We start from the raw sequence: 20573 nt of genomic DNA on the forward strand, positions 1-20573 counted from the left end.
TCTGGTCTCTTAAGAAACTGTATAGTTAACTGAAGATTATATATGCAAAAGAGAGCAAATTAAGGCTACATATGTATTATTTTTCTTTTCATAGAATCATAGAACAGTTTGGGTTGGAAGGGACCTCCAAAGCTCATCTAGTCCAACCCCCTGCCATGAGCAAGGACATCTTCAACCAGATCAGGTTGCTCAGAGCCCCATCCAGCCTGGCCTTGAATGTTTCCAGGGATGAGGCATCTACCACCTCTCTGGGCACCCCGTGCCATTGTCTCACCACCCTCATAATAAAAAACTTCATCCTCATGTCAAGCCTGAGGAATGCTGTCCAATTCTTAGAGACAACAAAGCTGTAGAAGTAAGGATGAAGTACTTTCCTAAGGCCTCTGAGAACAGTTAGTGTGTAAGCCAAGTTCAAAAATCCAGTTTTACATTTCTTGATTTTTCATGTTTCCTTGGATGATCTTTGCTTTTCTGAATCCATTTTTTGTTGCCTCTCCTGAAGTCATGCCCTTACTGCCTTTACTCCATTTGTCATTGTAGGGGTTCTCTTCTCATACCCACTCAAGTATCAGGAGACTCTCAATGACTTTTCTGAATCTTGAAAGAGAAGAAAGTGACTTTGATCACTGATTTCAGTTCATCATATCTTGCTCTGCAGTTCTGTGCAGCCAAGAGAAGTACAGACATCTGCAGAGCAGGCAATGAGAAAGGATATGGATTAAAGCAGGAGTTTACTTGTGCGGGGAGCTGTACAGGCAGGGGCAGGTCAGTCTGCATTCGCCACGCTGTGCGAGGCATGACACAGCTCAGCTAATGGACACTGAAATAAAATATCACAGAGACATCTCAGGATGTGGCTTTGCCTTGTACTGGCTTTAAAGATGAAAGAATAGTTTGCAACACAGACAACTGCATGTTTAGCAAAACCTGGTAAATGTATTAATCCAGATCTTCAGAGGAAGTTTAAATCAATAATACCAACCCTGAGTCTGTCCTTCTCTGTAGAGCAGATAAGTATCACGTGATGTGAGCATATATCGTTGTTTGTGTTCAGAAGATGCAGAGTATGAACAATGGCCTAAACAAATCCCAAGTGAGCAGACAGGGTGCACTCTTAAGCCAGCAGCACTGGGCATGAGTCTGGTCCACTGTATTGGAAGACCAAGCTAAGAGTTACAAAATGCTCCATTTTCTAAAAATGTGATGAGCATGGTTTTAAAACACCAAAGTATATAACTAAGCAGGTTGATTAGATAGTGCAAAGATGTGGAAATGACATAATGGCTAGCAAGATTTAAAGATTAACTGCTTTGTGCACATGGCCACAATTTGTTTTCATCTCTTACTTTCCATTCATATCTATATCCATTCATGCTTTTAAAGCAATTGTGCATTTTCTTATTTGTGCACCCAAAATTTGAATGCCCAGTTTGGACAGTTATAGTGTAGCTACTGCAAGTTTTCTCAGAGCTCTTTTATGCTTGATTGTTTTGACTTCACGTTTTCTGTCCAGAGATCTGTCAGCAGCTCTCTCCTAAGAATTTCCATCATTTTTCAGAAGGGGGAAATAAGGTATTTCATGTTCTTGTGTTTAATAAGTAAAATGAGATAATTTATAAGCCTTATAATAAATCATACTTAAAGGAACAAGATCACATGTTTTGAGCTTTGAGTTTGGTCTTGGCAGGTTTGTAATATGCTAAGATAGTCCTTTAGTGGTCAGGAAGTCACTTTTCTAGACCAGGCTTAAAGTGGAAAATTATTCAGCCAGCCAAATAGAAATTTCACATCACATCTCACAGATATTAATCATTAAAGATACTTGGCACAAAACAGTCACTAGTGTGCCATAGACAGAACTAATAAGACCTCAGAGATGAGAGGTACATAAGAACCTTGCTACATGGTGGCCAGATGTGCTCCATTATCTATCTATTTGAAGTTAGTTGTATCTGTGTTTTTCAACAGTGTAATAAATACATTAACATGTCACCTGATTTTATATTAAGAAACCAAAAAGTCCATTTTGCCATATAGCAAAATTGTATCATACCTTCAGATTTTTATTAAAAATTGCACTAATGGTCTGTGGCTAATTACATGAACTTGATTTCCCCTCTTAAGCACAACTTCCATGTGATACATTTAAGCTTTGTAATTAGTGGTTTAGATAATAAATTGGTTTTCTATCAGTCTGTTTTATTTGTTGTTGCTAATGCAATTATTGTAACATTGGGCTTAACAAGTATAGGAACTCTGTTATTTTACCTTATATTTTAAAAGCTATTCTCTGTGTTGCATACCAGATGTCACACTAATTATTATCTGCAGACAGGAATGCCAGCTCTGCTGTAAATATAAAGCTTTTATAAAAGCATTGTGCAGTAAATGGCGCAAACTACTGCCATGCTCCAGGATATTAATACTTTGAAATCTCCTCTTGTTGTCTTAGGAACTCCTTTTAACTATGGTTGAGAAACTTAAAACGGAGAAATTTTCAGGATTAATCAGATCTGGAGATCAAATGCTACTTTAATTCCTACTTACTCCAGCTCACTGAAATTGTTTTATATTAGGGGGGGTTGTAGCTTTTTCACTTTCATGTGCTTTCGGAGATACCTTGAAGGCTTTTTTCAATCTGTGTTAATACCAACCAACCAAACAACAAATCCTAATTCTTGGTTATCTTCAAACTGAGATTTTTTTTTTCTGGTAAAAATAATGAGAATTTGGCCCACACTCTCTAGTTTAAGTAGGAATACCTCCAGCACACAGAGTTTTATACATGTATTTTCATCCTTAAAAAGCGAAATATTTTCAGACTCTCAGCCTCTGTTGGCACCTGTAGCTGATCTTTCCAATCAGTAAGAGGCTTGGGGCTCTTCTCTCTTCAGTGCAGGAAGGGAAATAAGAATCGACCTTGGGTAGTTTTGTGGATTATGATGCTTATTTCACAATTAGCTCATCTGTTCAGCTCTGCTGCTCATGTTTGGGGGGTTTATGGGGTTTTATGTTTGTGTGGCTTTGTTTTTGTCTTTTGTTTTGTTTTTGTTGTTTTTGGTTTTTTTCTGTACGGACACTTTGGATGAAAGGCAAAATGAGAGGAAATAGGCTATTTGGCAGGTTCTGGGGAATACCTGCTGAACCCTATTAATAATAAGAGTTTCCCTAGAACATAGAACAGTAAGATACAGTTATTTGGTTTTATCAACCTAATTCTAACAAATTTCTCCTTTTCAGTTTCTTCTAAATCAATACAGAGCAATTAGAGCAATAAACTTCAGTGCTCTGAAGAGCAATACATTTCAGTGCCGTGATTCTGCACATGCGAGGCAAGTGGACTTACAAAAGAGGAAACTGCTAACATTTGTAAATGAGCCTTTAATGCTTTATCATTGAAGGAAAATCTGTATTCCACTTGCTCAGAAAAAAACTTCAGGCACAAGATGGCTCCGTAGGTCATTCCTGTGTAGGTGCTTTTAAGAAACCAGAGTAATAGAATTCACTGGTAGCATATCTAATTATATAGGAACAAAATGGAAGTAGCAGCCAGTTTGCCCAAGCATGTAGGGGATATGGGGAACACATGCGTGCTTTTGTAGAGCTCAAAACCAGGCTGGGACACAGTCTCAGAAGATTCATACCCTGATTTTTTCATATTGACACTCAATAAGGTCCCAAGTCAAACTGTTACTTAGTCAAAAGTTTTATTGTTGTTGGGATTTTGGTGAGGAAGAATACAAAACTAGCAGCATGTGTGGATTATGTGGATTATGCCTTTTCAGATGTTCGAGTTTATGTAACTGGTAAAACTGCTAGGTTTATGTAGGATATGTTCCAGTAAAAATAATGGGCTTAAAGCCAGGCCATATATTTTTTATAAAAATAAGAACCATGCCAAGTGTTGTTCAGAGTTCAAACCGAACTCTTAGCGGAGCATAGAGAGATCTATGTAACTGAATTAGTTTTACCAGAATTTGTCTCTGATTGATTTTAGCTGAGATTCATAGCAAAATTAGCAGTTTTGAAATGCTGTAAGAATATTATGTAGGTAATTTGCAGAAGTTATGGACTGTTAAAAGTGGAGGAACCAGAGGACCTGTTCTCATGTGATATCCAGTGCAGATGTTTTATTTTAATCTGGTGCTGACAAGGGGTTTTGCAAACATTTGCATCCTTATCCAAATCAGGCCAGTAATAACTTGCTGACGACCACCATAGGGTGATGTCACTCATCGGCTGTTCTAGTTACAGTATAATAACATGTACTGGCAAAAAGAAGTATGAGAACAAATTAATTTTCTGTTATACTATATGTGACTATTTTTACTACAAGTGTATTTTTTTCTATCTTTATGTATAGTCAGTGATAATTTAAGGTGCAATGACAAAGCACACAAGCTCACAAAACCAAGAAAAATATTATTAAAGGATTTTCACTTTGCTAAAGCAGCTGACTGAATTAATTTCAGAGCTAAGGAGCTATGGTAGGGTTCAGCTCACCCACCAGAACATGTAAAATCTAGGTGCTTGGGTTCGGGTGATCATCAGAGTGCTGTCAGTATTCAAGGAGAGCTGTGGCAGCTCCTGCTCTGTCAGGACATGATGGTTTGTGTTGCAGAGCTGGCTGACCCTGCTCATGGGCAGCAGAAGGACCATGGGCTGAGCTCACTTTGTAGTGTCAGTGTATGAGTAACAATGGGATCACACGCGATTTTGGAAGCTGGCCCAGAGCAGTGCTGGCATTGCAGGGGTCTCTCATGGAATTGTGTGTTGCTGGGTAGTCTCAACATCTTCTAGCTGTCGTCAAACCAGACTGCAAGGCAAGAGGCACAGGCGCCAGCTCTACTCGTAGCTACCGGGCAGGGCTGTGGGGCTTTTCTTCTGGAAAGGGAGATATTTGAAGATGGGTACGAAATTATTTTGTTGATTTCAATGGCAAAATGATGTCACATCAGACTGTCTACTGGAAACTGAAGTCAGAGTACTGCTTGGTGCAGATGAGTTAGCCCTAACAGGATAGTTTAAGCTGATCCTAACCTTTTACTTCTCCTTTCTTCCTTTACTCATTTTTTCTCTTAAAGGAGATAAACACATCATGTTTTACAATTACATTAGGCCCTCAGAAATGACTCATCATATTATGGGCATCAGCAGAATTAACTATCATGATCAGAGGAATTTTTTTTAACCCAAAATATATTGTTTTGTCTGAGTTATAAACCTTTGAAATGAAACTTTAGTCTTAAAAAGCTTGCAGTTTAGTAGTAGCAGTGGTATCTGCCTTATATCAAGAACCAGAGCTATTAATAAAAATACTTGTTGTTTTAAGTGATGCCAAACTACTATAGTACCAATTTGAAAAGCAAGCAGGACATTATGGGACATTGTCTTAAAGTTTGTCAATTGAAAAACCGAAACATCATGAACGTGGAGGTTCCTGATCTGGAAAAAATAAGTATATAAAATTAAAACCAAATGTATCATGTGCAGTGACAATATCCGAAAGAGTTTGAATGCCTATGTGTGTACATATATATGTGCATGAGTGTATACTGTCTTTGCATAGAAACTCACACATACAGAAGATACTATAGTACTTCAAATTTGCTTCCTTTTTCATATATAAAACTAATTGCAAATTATTTCTTTTTGTTCTTCTCACAGCTGAATTTTTGTTCCTCTTGTGGGGTGTTTATCTCTGCTATGCAGTGCGGACAGTCCCATCAGCATTTCATGAGCCACGTTATATGGCTGTTGCAGTTCACAATGAGCTCATTATCTCTGCTATATTCCATACGATTAGGCAAGTGATCTGTAGATCTAGTAATTAACTATTTATCTTTCAGGTTTCATGTGGTGCAAGTTAAAATGGGTGAATGGGATAGGACGCATAATGGAAAGGCTCATAAATATTTGATTCTGAAAATGAAGTGTTGTTAAACTTAAAAATGTTCCCATGGGATTCAAGAATATGTCCAGTCAACTTGTTAATTGTATAATTAGGGTTGTTTTCATTATAGCTAGCTAATATGTTCTTGGATCAAAGTTCAGTATATATGATAAATTAGATACAGCAAAACTGCTGTCTGTCTTCAGTCATTTACACACTGCTCACTGGTTTGTATCCCTAGAAAAACAGCAGGTAAGAATGTTGGTTTATGTGAACTTTTCCTGGTGTGTAACAGATTGGCAAGGGGCAGCTGGATGTTCAGATTGTACTGGTTTGTGCATGGAGCATAGTGTTGTATATGCTGACATAAGAAATTGTTATGCATATGATGCTGTCAAAGTGATTTAAAGCACGTGTTTCTTGTAAGGTTTCTAATGAGCTTTACATTTCATACTTGTAAATTATTAGAATAATAAGAAATAAATAAGGGTCTTTGCCAGAGCTATGTGAAAATTGCTATATAGGCATATAGCCTTTCCTATAGAGTACTCTGTAAAAATGAATTGGTCCTGGAAAATTCAAAAAAGCAGGATAATATTAATTTCATATCATGCTATAAGAGATTCTTATGATTTTCTTATGACATTCTCACACCTTCCTTTCCCTCCTGACAAACCTTATCTAGTAAGATTCTCTCTCCTCTCCTCTCCTCTCCTCTCCTCTCCTCTCCTCTCCTCTCCTCTCCTCTCCTCTCCTCTCCTCTCCTCTCCTCTCCTCTCCTCTCCTCTCCTCTCCTCTCCTCTCCTCTCCTCTCCTCTCCTCTCCTCTCCTCTCCTCTCCTCTCCTCTCCTCTCCTCTCCTCTCCTCTCCTCTCCTCTCCTCTCCTCTCCTCTCCTCTCCTCTCCTCTCCTCTCTCTCCTCTCCTCTCCTCTCCTCTCCTCTCCCCCCTTTCCCTTTTCCCCTTTCCCCCTCCTTTTTTAATTGCTTGATGACAGTCTTCAAATACTTTTCTCTGTTCCTTGGTTTGTCTTGGAAATCACATTTCTCTCTGCCATCTTGATGTTTGCTTCCATGAGACATTATTTATTCTGAGTAAACATCAGCAAAGCGAATCTTTAATCTGTATTCCTTCCAGGTGCTCTTTTCCCCTGTCATTGTTGCTTGCAACTTTTTGTTTCTTTCACATCCTAACCCCATATCTCAACATCCACATACTCTCAATATCTTCTTCTTTACTCCCTAACATAAGCATCTCAGAAATAATGTTTAGAATTTGTATTTTATGGAAGCATTTTTCTTTTAATTCCTAACAGAGATAAAATTCAGTTACAATGCTTTTGAATTTATTATAACCGATATGACAGCTACTCAGTCAAAATTTTCTCCCATTAATGAATGTTCCTAAACCATATTTTGGGCCATCTTAGAAGATACAATTCAGTGCGTTAGGAGAGCTATTATGTTGGCTGCAAGTTTCTTTTAGCAATAGGACAGGATTAAAGTAATGTTGGTTAAAACAGAGGAGAAAAGGGGGAAATGTGGCATTTTAATACATGCCTTATGAAGGAGACACAAAAGGACTACGTCTTTCAGTTTATCCTAGTGAGGATCCTGTTCCTTCAGTCTAAGGTCTGCTGATTTTGTTCCTCCTTCTTTATATAAAAAAAAAAAAGTACATTTTGTATTGATTTTTTCCCTCTTGTCTGGTACATGCTGGTTTGTTGCAGAAATATCATGTACTGTTTATGGACAGGAATGAATAAAATGCACTGGATGTGCATGATCCCTCCTGAGATTATGTCCGTTTGTGTATACACAAGTCATACTCTCATCTCTTTGAAGTTCACATTTCCTTACTTCTTTTTTTTTTTTTTTTTTGCTTCTAATTTTCCCACCAAGTTCTGGATGTAACTGAAAGAGCAGAAATATAAGACTCAGATTTATAGGACGTATCTGAGTTGGCATGAAGCACTGGAGCCTTGAAGGACAGCTGCTATTAGGAGGCAGCCACCCAGTCTGAAAATTCCCACAGCTCATATAAGATTGATGTGAGCACTAAATAAAACCTCAGACTGTTTGCATTTTGCTTTCCTTTAAAACTAGTATTCCCATTTCAGAAACAGAGGATTCTTTATTATCCTCAGGTCAGTGTAGCATTAAATTCCTGCATCGCTCTTTCTCTTGTGTTGCTGAGAAAAAGTTTATATGGAAATAAATCTCATTCCAATAGAAACCCCATATCTGCAAGTCTGAATGGCTACTGCAGATGTTATTTTGCTTTCAGGGTGTGGCATGGATACCTTAATCAGTCAAGATTCCACGCATAAAACAAGCAAAAAGCCTTCACAGAATCTGAGGATTGGAGCTGTTAAGGTTAGCCAGATCTGGTGGGCCACCAGACTTGGGAGCTTTGTCCCATCTCTGTCTGATGGATGTGGCTCTGCAGTTTCTTGGCAGGCCTAGTGAGGCTGAGCACACCCACCCGGTGCAGCCATAGGCAATCCTGGCCAGCCACATGGACCAGGGCAGGTCCAGCGTGAACAGCCTGACCCTGCTCCTCCTCTGCAGCTGATCAGGTTCACTAATGAAACATGCACCTCGTGTGGGTTCACAGACATGCTACGTTCACAGGTCCTTCAAATACGAGCACAAGCCTTAAGCCAATCCAATATCCATCTTTGGGCTCAGGGCCCCATACTCAGTTACAGGCTGAGACCTTGGGTCTTCCAAGATGCGGGTCTCCCATGTGCTGGCTAGTCCAGCCTGAAGTTTGCTTGTGAATTGCACATTATACATATGCACTGCATAGAGAGTGAGATCACACAGACATTAGAAGGATTCAATGAGAAGACAGAAGATACTGCAGTGATCAGGTACAGGGCACAGTCAGTGACAACTTGCTTACATGTCACTATCCCCTTTTATCCCACCTTCTTTCCGTGCTTGTTCTTCCCCCATCTGCCTTAGCCACTCTCTGTCCTTGTCTTCTCCCAAATAAACAACCCACCCCTCATTACTTTTTTCCTGTTGGTCCCAGTTTTGCTACATCTGTACTCAGTTTGGTATTTCTGATATAATTCGCTAGGTAATCACAGCCTTATGTGCTGTCACTGATATGATTACATCGGGTCCCCTGCTCTTGCAAGTTCTGTTTCCCAAAGGTCCCCAATGCCCCTTCAATTACCTGTGAAGTTGGGCCATCTTTCAAATGACTCCCCATTAACCATCTGTGGAATCTTGCTCACAGCACTGCCTGTAACTTGTTCACTTTTCACTCTGTTATTTGTTATATCCAGCAGTTTCTCATGTTGTCTTCCATAATTCTCGTGCTGTGTTCACTTAGCTAACCCTCAGGCCTGAGCCTCCCCCTGTCCCTGTACACCTCAACAGCAACATCCCTGTAAGAAATAATTACAATATTTTGTTGTGTTCATTAAACATTTCATTTACAAAGTATCGAACAAGAGATTATGACTGTATTATTATGGCATATAAGTCAGCGTTTCATGCCAGACTGTTTCTGTTAACAAAAGCTTCTGCAAAATGTGCATCTGTGGACTTGGATAAGTTGCAAACGTCATTTCTATCTGAGTGATTTTTGTAAACCTGCAAATTACAATCCAGTGGTCCATCCATTAATCTATTGCATTGCTTGCCATTTCTGTCTTTGGGAGCTCACTAGAGCAGATAAGCCAAGCACGCTCCAGCTAGCGTTAACTGCAACGCTTGTTCTTCTGCTCCTTCAGAGAGCTCAGCAAGGAATTGCTTCGTTTGGGAGGCTCAGCCGCTCATTCCCCAGCGTTCACAGGCCTCTTGGGCGCTGCAGTGTTGAGCTGGGCAGTCCTGCAGTCAAGACCATTCCTCTGCTCCACACTAAAATGCATTTCCATTCAGTTCTCTCTTTAAAGTCTTATCAGCCACACTCTGGAGCTGCAATCCATGGACGTCCCATATTTATGAAGTTCACTGCAATTTTTTATATCGTAGTAGCTGTGCGTACTTAACCTAAAATCATCTGTTCAGATCCTTAACGTACGTCAATTGCCATAACTCAGTTCAGGCCTAAGAAGCTGTGACAATATAAACCATCCAAAAAACCAGCTAAATAGAGGGAGAAAGATGGAATAAGCAAATATCCTTTACGGTCTGCTGCTTCTTTTTATATTTTGTTTTTGCTTGTTTTGTTGGTTCTTTTGTTTGTTTTTTTTGTGAGTTGTTTGGTTTGGTTTTGGTTTTTTTTCTGAGTTGTTTTGAAATTGTGGTATATAAGTAAAGCATGTGAATGTAATTTTTAGCCTGTATGAAAGCAGTACAGAACAAAACCAGTTGTATTTGGCCTTTCAATTGAGAGAATCCTAAGCAGTATTAAAAATGTTAAATCTAATGCACTGGAGAAGAGGCAGTGAATTGCAACCCTGAACTCTCTTTTCAGATTCATTCTTGCTTCAAGACTTCAGTCTGACTGGATGCTGATGCTGTTCTTTGCACACACACACTTGACTGTGACAGTCACTGTTGGGTTACTTCTGATCCCTAAGGTATTCGAGTCTCTTTTCTTTCGCTGCGACTGAGAATGAGAAATGTTGTCAGGCAGAAGCAATGCTGTATAAAATCAGAGGGGAGAGGGGAGAGGGGAGAGGGGAGAGGGGAGAGGGAGAGGGAGAGGGAGAGGGAGAGGGAGAGGGAGAGGGAGAGGGAGAGGGAGAGGGAGAGGAGGGGAGAGGAGAAGGAGAAGAGAACGATCTCCGAGCACTGCAGCACATCACCTGTCAGGCGCTGGGAGCAGAGTGACAGTATGTCCATCTCACCAGGGGCAGGAGAACTGCAGGCAGCTCCACCTGTTTCTAGAACCAGTCCACAGGGTTTGAATGGAGCTTTCATCTTAGACAGTACCCCAGAAAAGGGAATGTTTTTATAATGGCTTTTGAAATGACCAATAATATTAATCAAGAAGTCAAGAGTCAAAGAGAACAGGAAAAGTGAAAGCTGCATATGAAGGAAGGTCACTAAGCAGTTCAAGTTGATAGAACTTTCAGGTTGATGAAGCTGCTATTCCTGTCTTTTGCCTATGTGTCAGAACAGGGTGTGCTGATAACTGTCAAATATACATACATTAAACAGTCATAATAAGGGGACACATTGATGCCACCTTAATACTGAATAACCTTGTTTTATTTTAAATGACTTTTCTGATCTTTAGCAATAATCATACTATTTTCTATTTTATCTTCATATACTTTATTGCATATCTTCAAAAATGTCTTTCTGGACTAACCTAGAAAATTTGTTGACCTTTCTGAAGCTGACTCATAACTACTGATCAACATTTCCATTTTTAGCTTATTATCTGTGTAACACTACACAGACTTTTCTTCCAGCACAGCAATAAATTCAGGGAATTAAGAGAAGAATCACAAGGTTTAGTTCCATTCATAAAGTTCTAAGGATGGATGATTGTGTGGACAATATTAACTACAGATGAGTGAATCAATATGAATAAATAAATAGCTGACGACCTCTCTCCAACTCTTGATCTGAGCATTTGCTAAAACTTAGAAGAGAGAGATTAACTTGTGTCCTTTTTACATAGAATCACAGAATGGTTTGGGTTGGAAGGGACCTTTAAAGGTCATTTAGTCCAACTCTCCTGCAATGAGCCAGGACATCTTCAACTAGATCAGGTTGCTTTTTATCCGTTTCTTTATTTTTTTTCCACCTCATCTCTTCCTTTTCAGGATTAGGATCTAAAATGGGAGATTTGTTTTCTGCAGGCTTGTTCAGCAATATGGACTATAGAATATAGTCTTATGGTTTTAGCAGTCTAATTGGAAACACTGGCTGACAGTCTATTTACATACTAACTTAATTTAACTACCATTTAAAGAGGCTCAAATAAGCATTAAAATAAATACTTCTTTTTTCTTATACAAATCACTAAGATTTGTCAAGTTAAGCCATCATTAATAAGAGTTCCTTCCATACAATACTGATATTCTGTAGGACAATACTTGTGCCAATGATGCCTATTAGCTAGTATTTCGAGTTCAGAAAATCACATGAAATCTGCAGAAGGATCGTTGTGCTGTAATAACTGTTGATGTAAACTCTTACAGTGATGCTGAAGTAAATTTTGCACTGATGGCAACCTCTTTTTTATGAATACTTATTGCAGTTTTCACATTCAAGCAATAACCCAAGAGATGATATAGCTACAGAAGCTTATGAAGATGAGCTTGATATGGGTCGATCTGGATCCTATCTGAACAGCAGTATCAATTCAGCATGGAGTGAACATAGTTTGGATCCTGAAGATATTCGGGTATATATAACTCATTGAAATAGCATTTATTTTCAAGAACAACACTTTTTCCTACAAGTTAACTCTGAATTGCATCCATTTGACTTTTTTTCTTCAGATATCAGCTGAAACAGGCCATCTTAGGTCTCAGTGTTTGTGGTATCAGGTCGCGTAAAATCTCATGGAAAATATTCACTTCATTACTGGTTATAGCAAAAGTCATACTGGAGGCTAAAGAGGGGGAATCATCCACAGCAAGAGCTGTTTATCAGTTTACATAGGCTTTTTCAGTTATCTTGAAGTGCAAACAGGATTTCGTGTCAGTGTGATTAGTCATTTGTATGTAACACATACATAACTATATATAACTATATAACATAAAATTTTAAAACGCATGATTAACAGAAAAAAATACTTTATTCATATTTTACATTATAAAAGGGCTTGTGTTCCTGGAATAAGGAATAGAAAGGAAAGCATACACCACAGCATTGTGAAATCTGAAACATACTGCATGAATGCATATAAATTGTGCATGCTATATGATACACAGCTGTGGAAGGTGACCTGTTTGTGCACGAAGCTTGAGTTTATTTTTTGAAGTGGAAAAGTGGGGTTCAAGTTGATGGAGAAATGGCATATACAAGAATTAGAAAAGACAGTGAAATAAGTTTAATGCGATTTTTAGAGCAATGGGTAGTGCATTCATCAGGCTGCTTGTTTGACTGGACTCCCTCTGTATGTACTAGTTTTGCCATTCACTTTGCTTTGCAGGATGAGTTGAAGAAACTGTATGCCCAGCTTGAAATCTATAAAAGGAAAAAGATGATTGCTAATAACCCACATCTCCAGAAAAAAAGGTGCTCTAAAAAGGGCTTGGGGCGCTCGATAATGCGACGTATTACAGAAATCCCTGAGACGGTCACCAGGCAATGCTCCAGGGACGAGAAGGACCTGATGGAGCACAGTGCTGTGAAGAACACAGCCACGCTGAGAAAAAATCCACAGGAGTCCATGAGTTCTGCAAAGCCAAAAGAAGAGACTTTGAAAAACAGAGTATTTTCATTAAAAAAGTCCCACAGCAGTTATGATCATGTTAGGGATCAAACAGAAGAACCAAACAGCTTAACTACAGAAAGCACAGAAGTTACAGCTGCTGAGAATTCTCATCTGGATTCTTTGAATGATAACAAATTAACCAAAAATGCCCTGGAAAAAGTTGAAGCTGTCTCCACTGAATCGGTTCCTTTGGTGTGCAAATCAGTAAGTGCACATAACTTAAGTGGTGATAAGAAGCCTCTGCATCCAAGAACATCTGTGTTACAAAAATCTCTCAGTGTTATTGCTAGTGCCAAGGAAAAGACTCTGGGAATAACAAGTAAAACGCAAAGTCTAGAAGAAAGCACCAAAACTCACAAATCTCAGCAGAAGGGTAAGGAGGCCAGCAAAAAGCACTCAGCCTCCGATAAAGGGGAGCATAAAGATTCCCACCGGAAGGAAACCCACTCTGAGGAAACAAAGAAAACCCATAAATCTGGAATTATGAAACAGCAAAGGGTTAGTCAAACACCTGCAAATCCAGACACAGGCCCAGGTAAGTCTCTGCACAAGGACAATTTCGACATAGGAGAAGTTTGTCCTTGGGAATTATATGACCAAACTCCTGGTCCTGTGCCTTCTGACTCTAAAGTTCAAAAACATGTGTCTATTGCTTCCTCAGAGTCAGAGAAAAACCACCCTTCCCAGCCAAAGGGGAAGCCTCATCATAAGCTGAAGACACCCGAAGGGTATCAACAGTCAAATCAAAAGAGCTCAGAGAAGGCGGAGGCAGCCACTCGGGAGACACAAGAGCAGCAGGCCTTTGAAAATGAGAAAAAACAGTCAAATTCCAAGTCTCAGGTCTCCCCTGGGCTTAAGTGTGAGAATGTTAATAGATATGCACCTAATACCTGTCCTGGGGAGCAGGAGGAGCTGCCCCAGAAAGCAGCAGAAAAAGAAAACCTCAATAAATTGGCAGAACAGAAAAAAAATGCCTCTTCCGAGGGAAATGTGCTTTCATCTGACTCCCATAAGCCAAGTAGTTACTTACAGCAACCTTTAGCATCTCGAGCTGAAGTCTGCCCTTGGGAGTATGATACAGCAGATTTACCAAATGCAGAAAGAAGTGTAGCTTTATCAAACACCTCTGCTATAAGTGCAAATAAAACAGCAACACCTCGAAAATAAGAGGCTTTTGGACTGAGGAGAGTAGCAACATTGAGAAGAAAGACAACAGGAAAGACAAAGGGGACTTAGGCCTAAAGGATCTGAAAATTCCTAAGGAGTATCACTAAAATCAAGGGAATCAGCACTACAAATAAGTAGGATTTAAGCAAAGTAAATTATCATTGATGTTATTATTATTTATTTGTTTAGTGCCAACAGTTTGATTAGCAGTGCCCAGAATATGGTCCCTGCTCCAAGGTTTTTACCGTTTCAATGAAAGAAACCTGCCTTTATGAAATCACTTATCTTTTAAAGGAAAAAAAAAGATGGTGGTTACAAACACACAGTGTAGATCTTAACTGAATAATTCCTGAATGCCACAATTGGCTTTCACTTGCCCATGGGACTTTAAAGATCCAGCAGAAGTAGGGCACAGAAATGTCCTGATGGCAAAAAGGAGTATCAATGAGCAGCTTATTAATATGACGACTTTTCACTTTACATATTTAATTCAGATAGCACTGCTAACTCAATGCATCCCAAAAATACATTTTATATAATGATTGCTCTCGTTTTCTTATTACTGTGTGTTTAAGTACATTGTTGTGTCTCATACTAAAGCATTCCAGATTGTATAATTTTTGCAAATAACTTTGATATTATGTGACACAACAACACATTTATGCAATTCACAGATACTGTCTTCTAATTGCAAGTTAAAGCACCTGCTGTAGACTTTTTTGTTTATATATAGAATTGCAGTAATCTTTCACTGGCTATGGAAGCCGTAATTCATATTGGGAAGTTCCTTTGAGCTTTGGAGATTTTTTTTTTCCTTTCCTATGATTTATATAGTGATTTTTTTTTTTTTGTTTACTCACTGTTATTTAAATTTATAGTTTGATACTGTATTATTCAGGGGTTTTATATGCTGTAAGTTACTTGTTATGCACTTCCCTGTTAATGCTCATAGACTTGGTTAATAATGGAAATTCAGTCGTCTTAGCTGCATATTCTGATAAGTCTTAGGACAACGTATCTGTTGTTTGTTACTAATTGGAAAATATCATCTAACAAACCAGAATTCTTACTTTAAACATTGATGGTGATGATCTTGTTCAGTATTTCATACTGAGCATATCCTGCTGAATAAGACAAGCAAGAACAACAATGAATCTACACCAGAAATGCGAACCTGTTTTACTAAAACCAGACAACTCTGTTAGCTGGCTCATATAGAACAACAGTGCACTGTTTATTCCTGTTGGCAAACTTCCAAAAATTGGCTTTTGGAGTCAGGAGAGGAGTCAAAAATATTACTCCCCTCGTATACACAACTGTAAGAGGCAGTGGGAATGGAAGTGGTGGCATCTCTCTCCCACTCTCCAAAATGCTTTGATTTTTTAAAAATTTATATGTACATTTACACTAAAAGTTACTATTTAACACAGTGCTAACTTTCAGTAATATCTACAGTCCTTATCATGCATATTAGCTCAATTCATAAATGTCCCATTCACAACTGCAAGTCTTAGTGATGGCACACCATCAGGGCCTGAGCACATATTGTAAAGATTCTGAGGAGTATCACAAATAATAAAATACCCTCAGGCGTCTAAATGCAGTGCCAGTAAAGTGCTATTCACTAGAATTGGCTATACATACAGTACTCCAAAACAAAGACAGCTCAGTCCTAAAGAACTTGTGCAATTTGAAAGAAGTGATGGGATTCAGTGGAAGAACGTCAAATGAGGATGATTGAACAGAATGTGTTGTTTAATATATATATAAAATATATATATAAAATAGATATTTATATATGTTTAATATATATTAAAATGTCATATCTAATATACACATGCACATACACGTATGTAGTATAAACTGATTTTTGTGGCGTCATAGAAAAAGTGGCTTAAGATAAAATGCAATGAGCAGAGAGACTTAGAAAAGCTTGGTATGAAGAGGACTTCTTTTTTTTTTTGTCCTTTAAAAAGCACAGGAGTTTATGGGCACATCTACACAGACAGATCAAGACAGATCTGATCTTCCTACTGCCTCTGCTGAGCCCAAACCTGGAACATGCCGACACCTGAGCCAGCTGAGGGCAAGTCAGCTCAGGTTTCAGTGCTGTCTGAACACATTGGTTTCGCTCTTAAATTCTGCATATTAGCTCCAGATTAAAGTGGGCTGAACTGTCCCAATCAACCTGATTAGCTTGGACAGTGCTTGATTCCACCATGGGGGGACACTGACTTAGGTCTTTGCTACCCTGGGCTTGTCTGATTCGCCTGCCCCTCTTTTATAGGGTGTAATTGTGGCCTAGGAGATCTGGTCTTTGCCTTCAACACACATCTTCTGACCGGTACCCTGGCAGCCCAGAATCCCTGTTCACCTGTGAAAGGGAGTCAGGCATCCAAGTCTGAGTGCTTTGGACATCTGTGCACCCACTTTGCACACACAGTGCCAGGGACATCCCATGTGTAGCCCAAATCCAGCTCTCTGCTTAGTGTGGAAAAGAGCTGAGGTTAGAGCCCGTGTGCCCAGATTCTCCCTTCTGAGTCCCAGACGCTAACAGGGTTCAGCAGTAACTTTTCCATCAACTTCAGTGGACTTTGATCAGCTCTTCAGAGAGAAAAGTAACCCTGCATTTTGCTGCATGGGAAGAAGTCCATCCTGGGAACACAGCTTTCTGGGAGCCCTCCAGGAGCGCACTGACCCTGTGTGCAGAGAGATGCACGGCTTTAGGCCTGCTGAGCGTGGTGACCTGTCCCCAGAGGGAGGTTCCACATCTCATCTCAGCGGTGCTTTGTGTGAACGGGGTGGTGAGGACAGCTCGTGTCGGGTTGCCCTGACTCACTAATGGGAGTCAGCGCTTTGTCAGAGCCAGGCACTGGGGTTAGAAGTGGGCGTCTGTGATGGAGCCATGAAAGACGTTTGCACGTGCTCACTGCCTCTCAGAGACAGGCGGTCACAAGGAGCAGGTGCCAGCCCCGGTGCCCTTGCTCCTCTTGCCCTCCCTCCTACACATCCTGGCCGAGCGAGGACACGCTGCCCCTGCTCTGCAGCAGCCGTGTCAGGGTGCAACATGCACCAAGGGTGAGGGGATCCATGTCGGCAAAGCATCCACACGGTACCACTGCCCCGCCATCACTGGCAGGGCCAAGCCCTTCATGCATGAATGTATCTGTGCCACCGCTACCTATCTGCCGTTCCTTGCTCGTTTTCTGTTCCCTTTCTTTTTTAAAATGTAGCTTGATTAGAAACACAGAAACAAAGCCCATTCCTTGGCTGGTGTAAAACAGCCCAGTGGCATGACAAGCAGAAGAATGATGGCTGATTTACCAGGGAAGGCATTGGCTTGTATATTCTTGATTGTTTTTTTTCTTTCATCCTGACCCTTTCAATTCTTAAAAACTGTCTCTTACGGTTCTTTAGGCTTCTCATAGTCACATCTCCTAAGACTGATACAGTTGGAGAACTTTCCCTTTAGAAAGCAATAAAGCTTTCTCCAGATTATTTAGCAACTGATATTTGGGCTACAGATTCAACTGGGATTTTAAATTATTTTGCATTTAAGAAAATGAGGGGCCAAACTTCACTCAACTATTCTATTTCACTATGATGCTGCTAGAAACATTGCTTAATGAAGGCATACTAAGTTAGGCATAAATAATGTTCTGTATTTCATAGATTTTTCTCCACCAGCATATATTGGCTAGATTGCTTAATTGTCTTTTTCTGGAGTTTCATTGTCATTATTCAGCCAAGAGAAGTGCAGCTCTAGAATTAACATGTTTTCTAGCAGATTCGTTAAGAGAAAAGATAATAAACACTAAGGTCACAAACATTTGCTAGGTTGTCCTTTTAAATGCATGTGCAGGCTGCATTTCTCCTTTATTTCTAAGCCATGGTTTATAAATAATTAGATTTATACCAATCTTATGAGACCTGTATAATTTATGCAAGATTATACGCTTTAAAATATAAATCAGTACACACCTATCATCAGCTTTGGTGGCATCATAGACCTGAAACTGGACAATACTTTTATATTTGCTCTCCTTAGGCTTTTGCATGCAAATGACAACAGGCAGGCCTGAGAAAACACTGCCTTTTGACTTTTAACATTTTAGCTACTCAAGTTGTAGAGTATATAAAGCTGTAAGTCTCTTCACTTTATAATGTGGTTCTTATAACAATGTTATCTGGCAACCAACAGCATCCACCATGAAATACTTGATAGATTTATGTTGTAATGTGTTGCAGCATGTAAATAATGTAACTTCTCAGCAATAAAGCACATTTATATAAAAATTATCTGCAGGCTTTTGTGTTGTGATTCTCTGAAGTCATTACTGATCCAAACCAAACAGGTTTTTCATCAAACTTGTAAAATAACTTAGTTTTACAGCTTATATGTTCTGAACGTGACATTAGCATTTTCTGGATATTCCTCGTATTTTCTGGACAGAAACCTTTAGACCAGATGTGTACTGTGCTCAGGATTTCAGGTTAAGGAAATATCATGACTGGCAGTTCTCTTTTCTCAGTGGCTGCAATTTTGAGATCAAAATTGTAGGGTCCATGCTGTATTTGGCTGAATACAATGGCAAATAGAATATTAGAAAATATTAGGAAATAAATAGATAGCATTGTAAAATCTTATAGCTCATTTGTACCATATGTGTGCATGCCTGGGTTCCTCATCTAAAATATATGTCTTAACACATAGGAAAGATACAAAGAATGGTAACAAAGATGATCAGAGACTGAGAGTGGCTGCGGTGTGAGGGGTGACTGCACCAACTGCTACTTGTTTAGCTTGCTAGAGAGGTAACAGAGAGGGATGAGACCTATATAAAATTACAAATGGTAATTAGGAAACTGGTGTTTGCTGAATTTTGTCGTGCAGAAACAATGGGACACCCAAGGCAGCCATCACAGAGCAGTTTAAAGCAAATGAAGTTTTCTTCCACATGTGGCAACAATAAATTGTGGAGCTCACTCTCAGAGATTGCTGTGGATATCATGAGTCCAAAAAACACTGGAGAGATCATGTAAGAGAAATTGACCAAGATCCCTGAAAATGGTGGATACAAAACTCTTAAATCCCTAATCTGTAGATGGCTGCTAAGTAGGAGAATTGTCTTTCCATTATCACTCAGTTTTCATTCCATAATCACCCACTACTGGATATGGTGCTAGATGAGTGTTTCATTCAGCACAACCTTCGTAAGTCCTTATGTCTGCATAAATACAGATAGTTAGATTAAATTAGTTTGTTGTCATCATCCCTGTTTTTTTAATGACCCGTTACTGACACAGGAGTTCTGGTGGGTTCTTGCAGAGACATATGTATATTCATTTGTACCCTTCCCAGTGCCTCCTGGGTTGAAATGCTGCCATTCGGATAACCAGTCTGAGTCATGGTATCAGGCGTGATGGGGACATGAGGGGAGAGAAGGGGAAGATAATTACTTACACTCAGTAAATGAACTTTGTGCAAGTCCTTGGTAAGTAAGAAGTCCAGATATCAGAAAAAAAAAAAAGGCCGGAGATCTTCCTCTGAACCACTTCATGGGGCTCAGCTCAAACCTGGGGCAGCTTCGCTCTCCCAGTCCCAGGGGGTCAAAACTAACAGTGGCCGTCTGAGCCACACTGCTGACATTTTCACAGTCTTTAAGAAGGGAATGATTTCCAAAGTTTTGTGGCTTTGGAAGTCATCCATAGCTGTATTTTCTATGACCGTGCTCCTATTATAAAATGTGTTTCGTCTGAGATGAAACTGTGGGTGCACCTTCCCTGCCTTGAGAAGGCTGAGGGAGCCACCAGCAGTCTTTGGGCACCCAGGGGGAGGTTATGGAGAAGACAGGAGTGCATGGTGGAAGAGAGACGATGGACATAAATTCAAGCAAGAGAGGTTCAGAATATATGGAAAACTTTTTCACCGTGAGAGAAGTCAGGTAGTGGAGAAGATTGCCCAGAGGTTGTGCAGTTCCCTTCCTTGAAGCTTTTAATGAACTGACTGGATAAAGCCCTAATCTTGTAGCTGACCCTTCTTTGAGCAGCAGGTTGGACTGTAGACCTCGTAAGGTCCTATCTGAATGATCTTATTGTCCTATGAACAGTGTTCACTGCTAGAACGTGTTCTTCACATCATCCTTTTGTTCGCCT

At 39.7% G+C, this 20573-nt stretch overlaps 1 protein-coding gene across 1 annotated transcript in view; it reads left to right on the forward strand.

Moving 5' to 3' along the window:
• Positions 1-18694, forward strand: part of GPR158 (G protein-coupled receptor 158) — a gene marked incomplete at its 5' end in the record, with an annotated part of 196811 nt that extends 178117 nt beyond the window's left edge. Inside the window, 4 exons of the mRNA XM_082045133.1 lie at positions 5668-5806; positions 10326-10431; positions 12066-12212; positions 12966-18694. Of these exons, the coding sequence (XP_081901259.1) occupies positions 5668-5806; positions 10326-10431; positions 12066-12212; positions 12966-14417 (1844 nt within the window). The 3' untranslated portion in view covers positions 14418-18694. The remainder of the gene's footprint in view (positions 1-5667; positions 5807-10325; positions 10432-12065; positions 12213-12965) is intronic.
• Between the last annotated feature and the right edge of the window lie 1879 nt (positions 18695-20573).

Source organism: Streptopelia decaocto (assembly GCF_964273445.1).
Source record: "Streptopelia decaocto genome assembly, chromosome: 2".
Classification (NCBI taxonomy): domain Eukaryota; kingdom Metazoa; phylum Chordata; class Aves; order Columbiformes; family Columbidae; genus Streptopelia; species Streptopelia decaocto.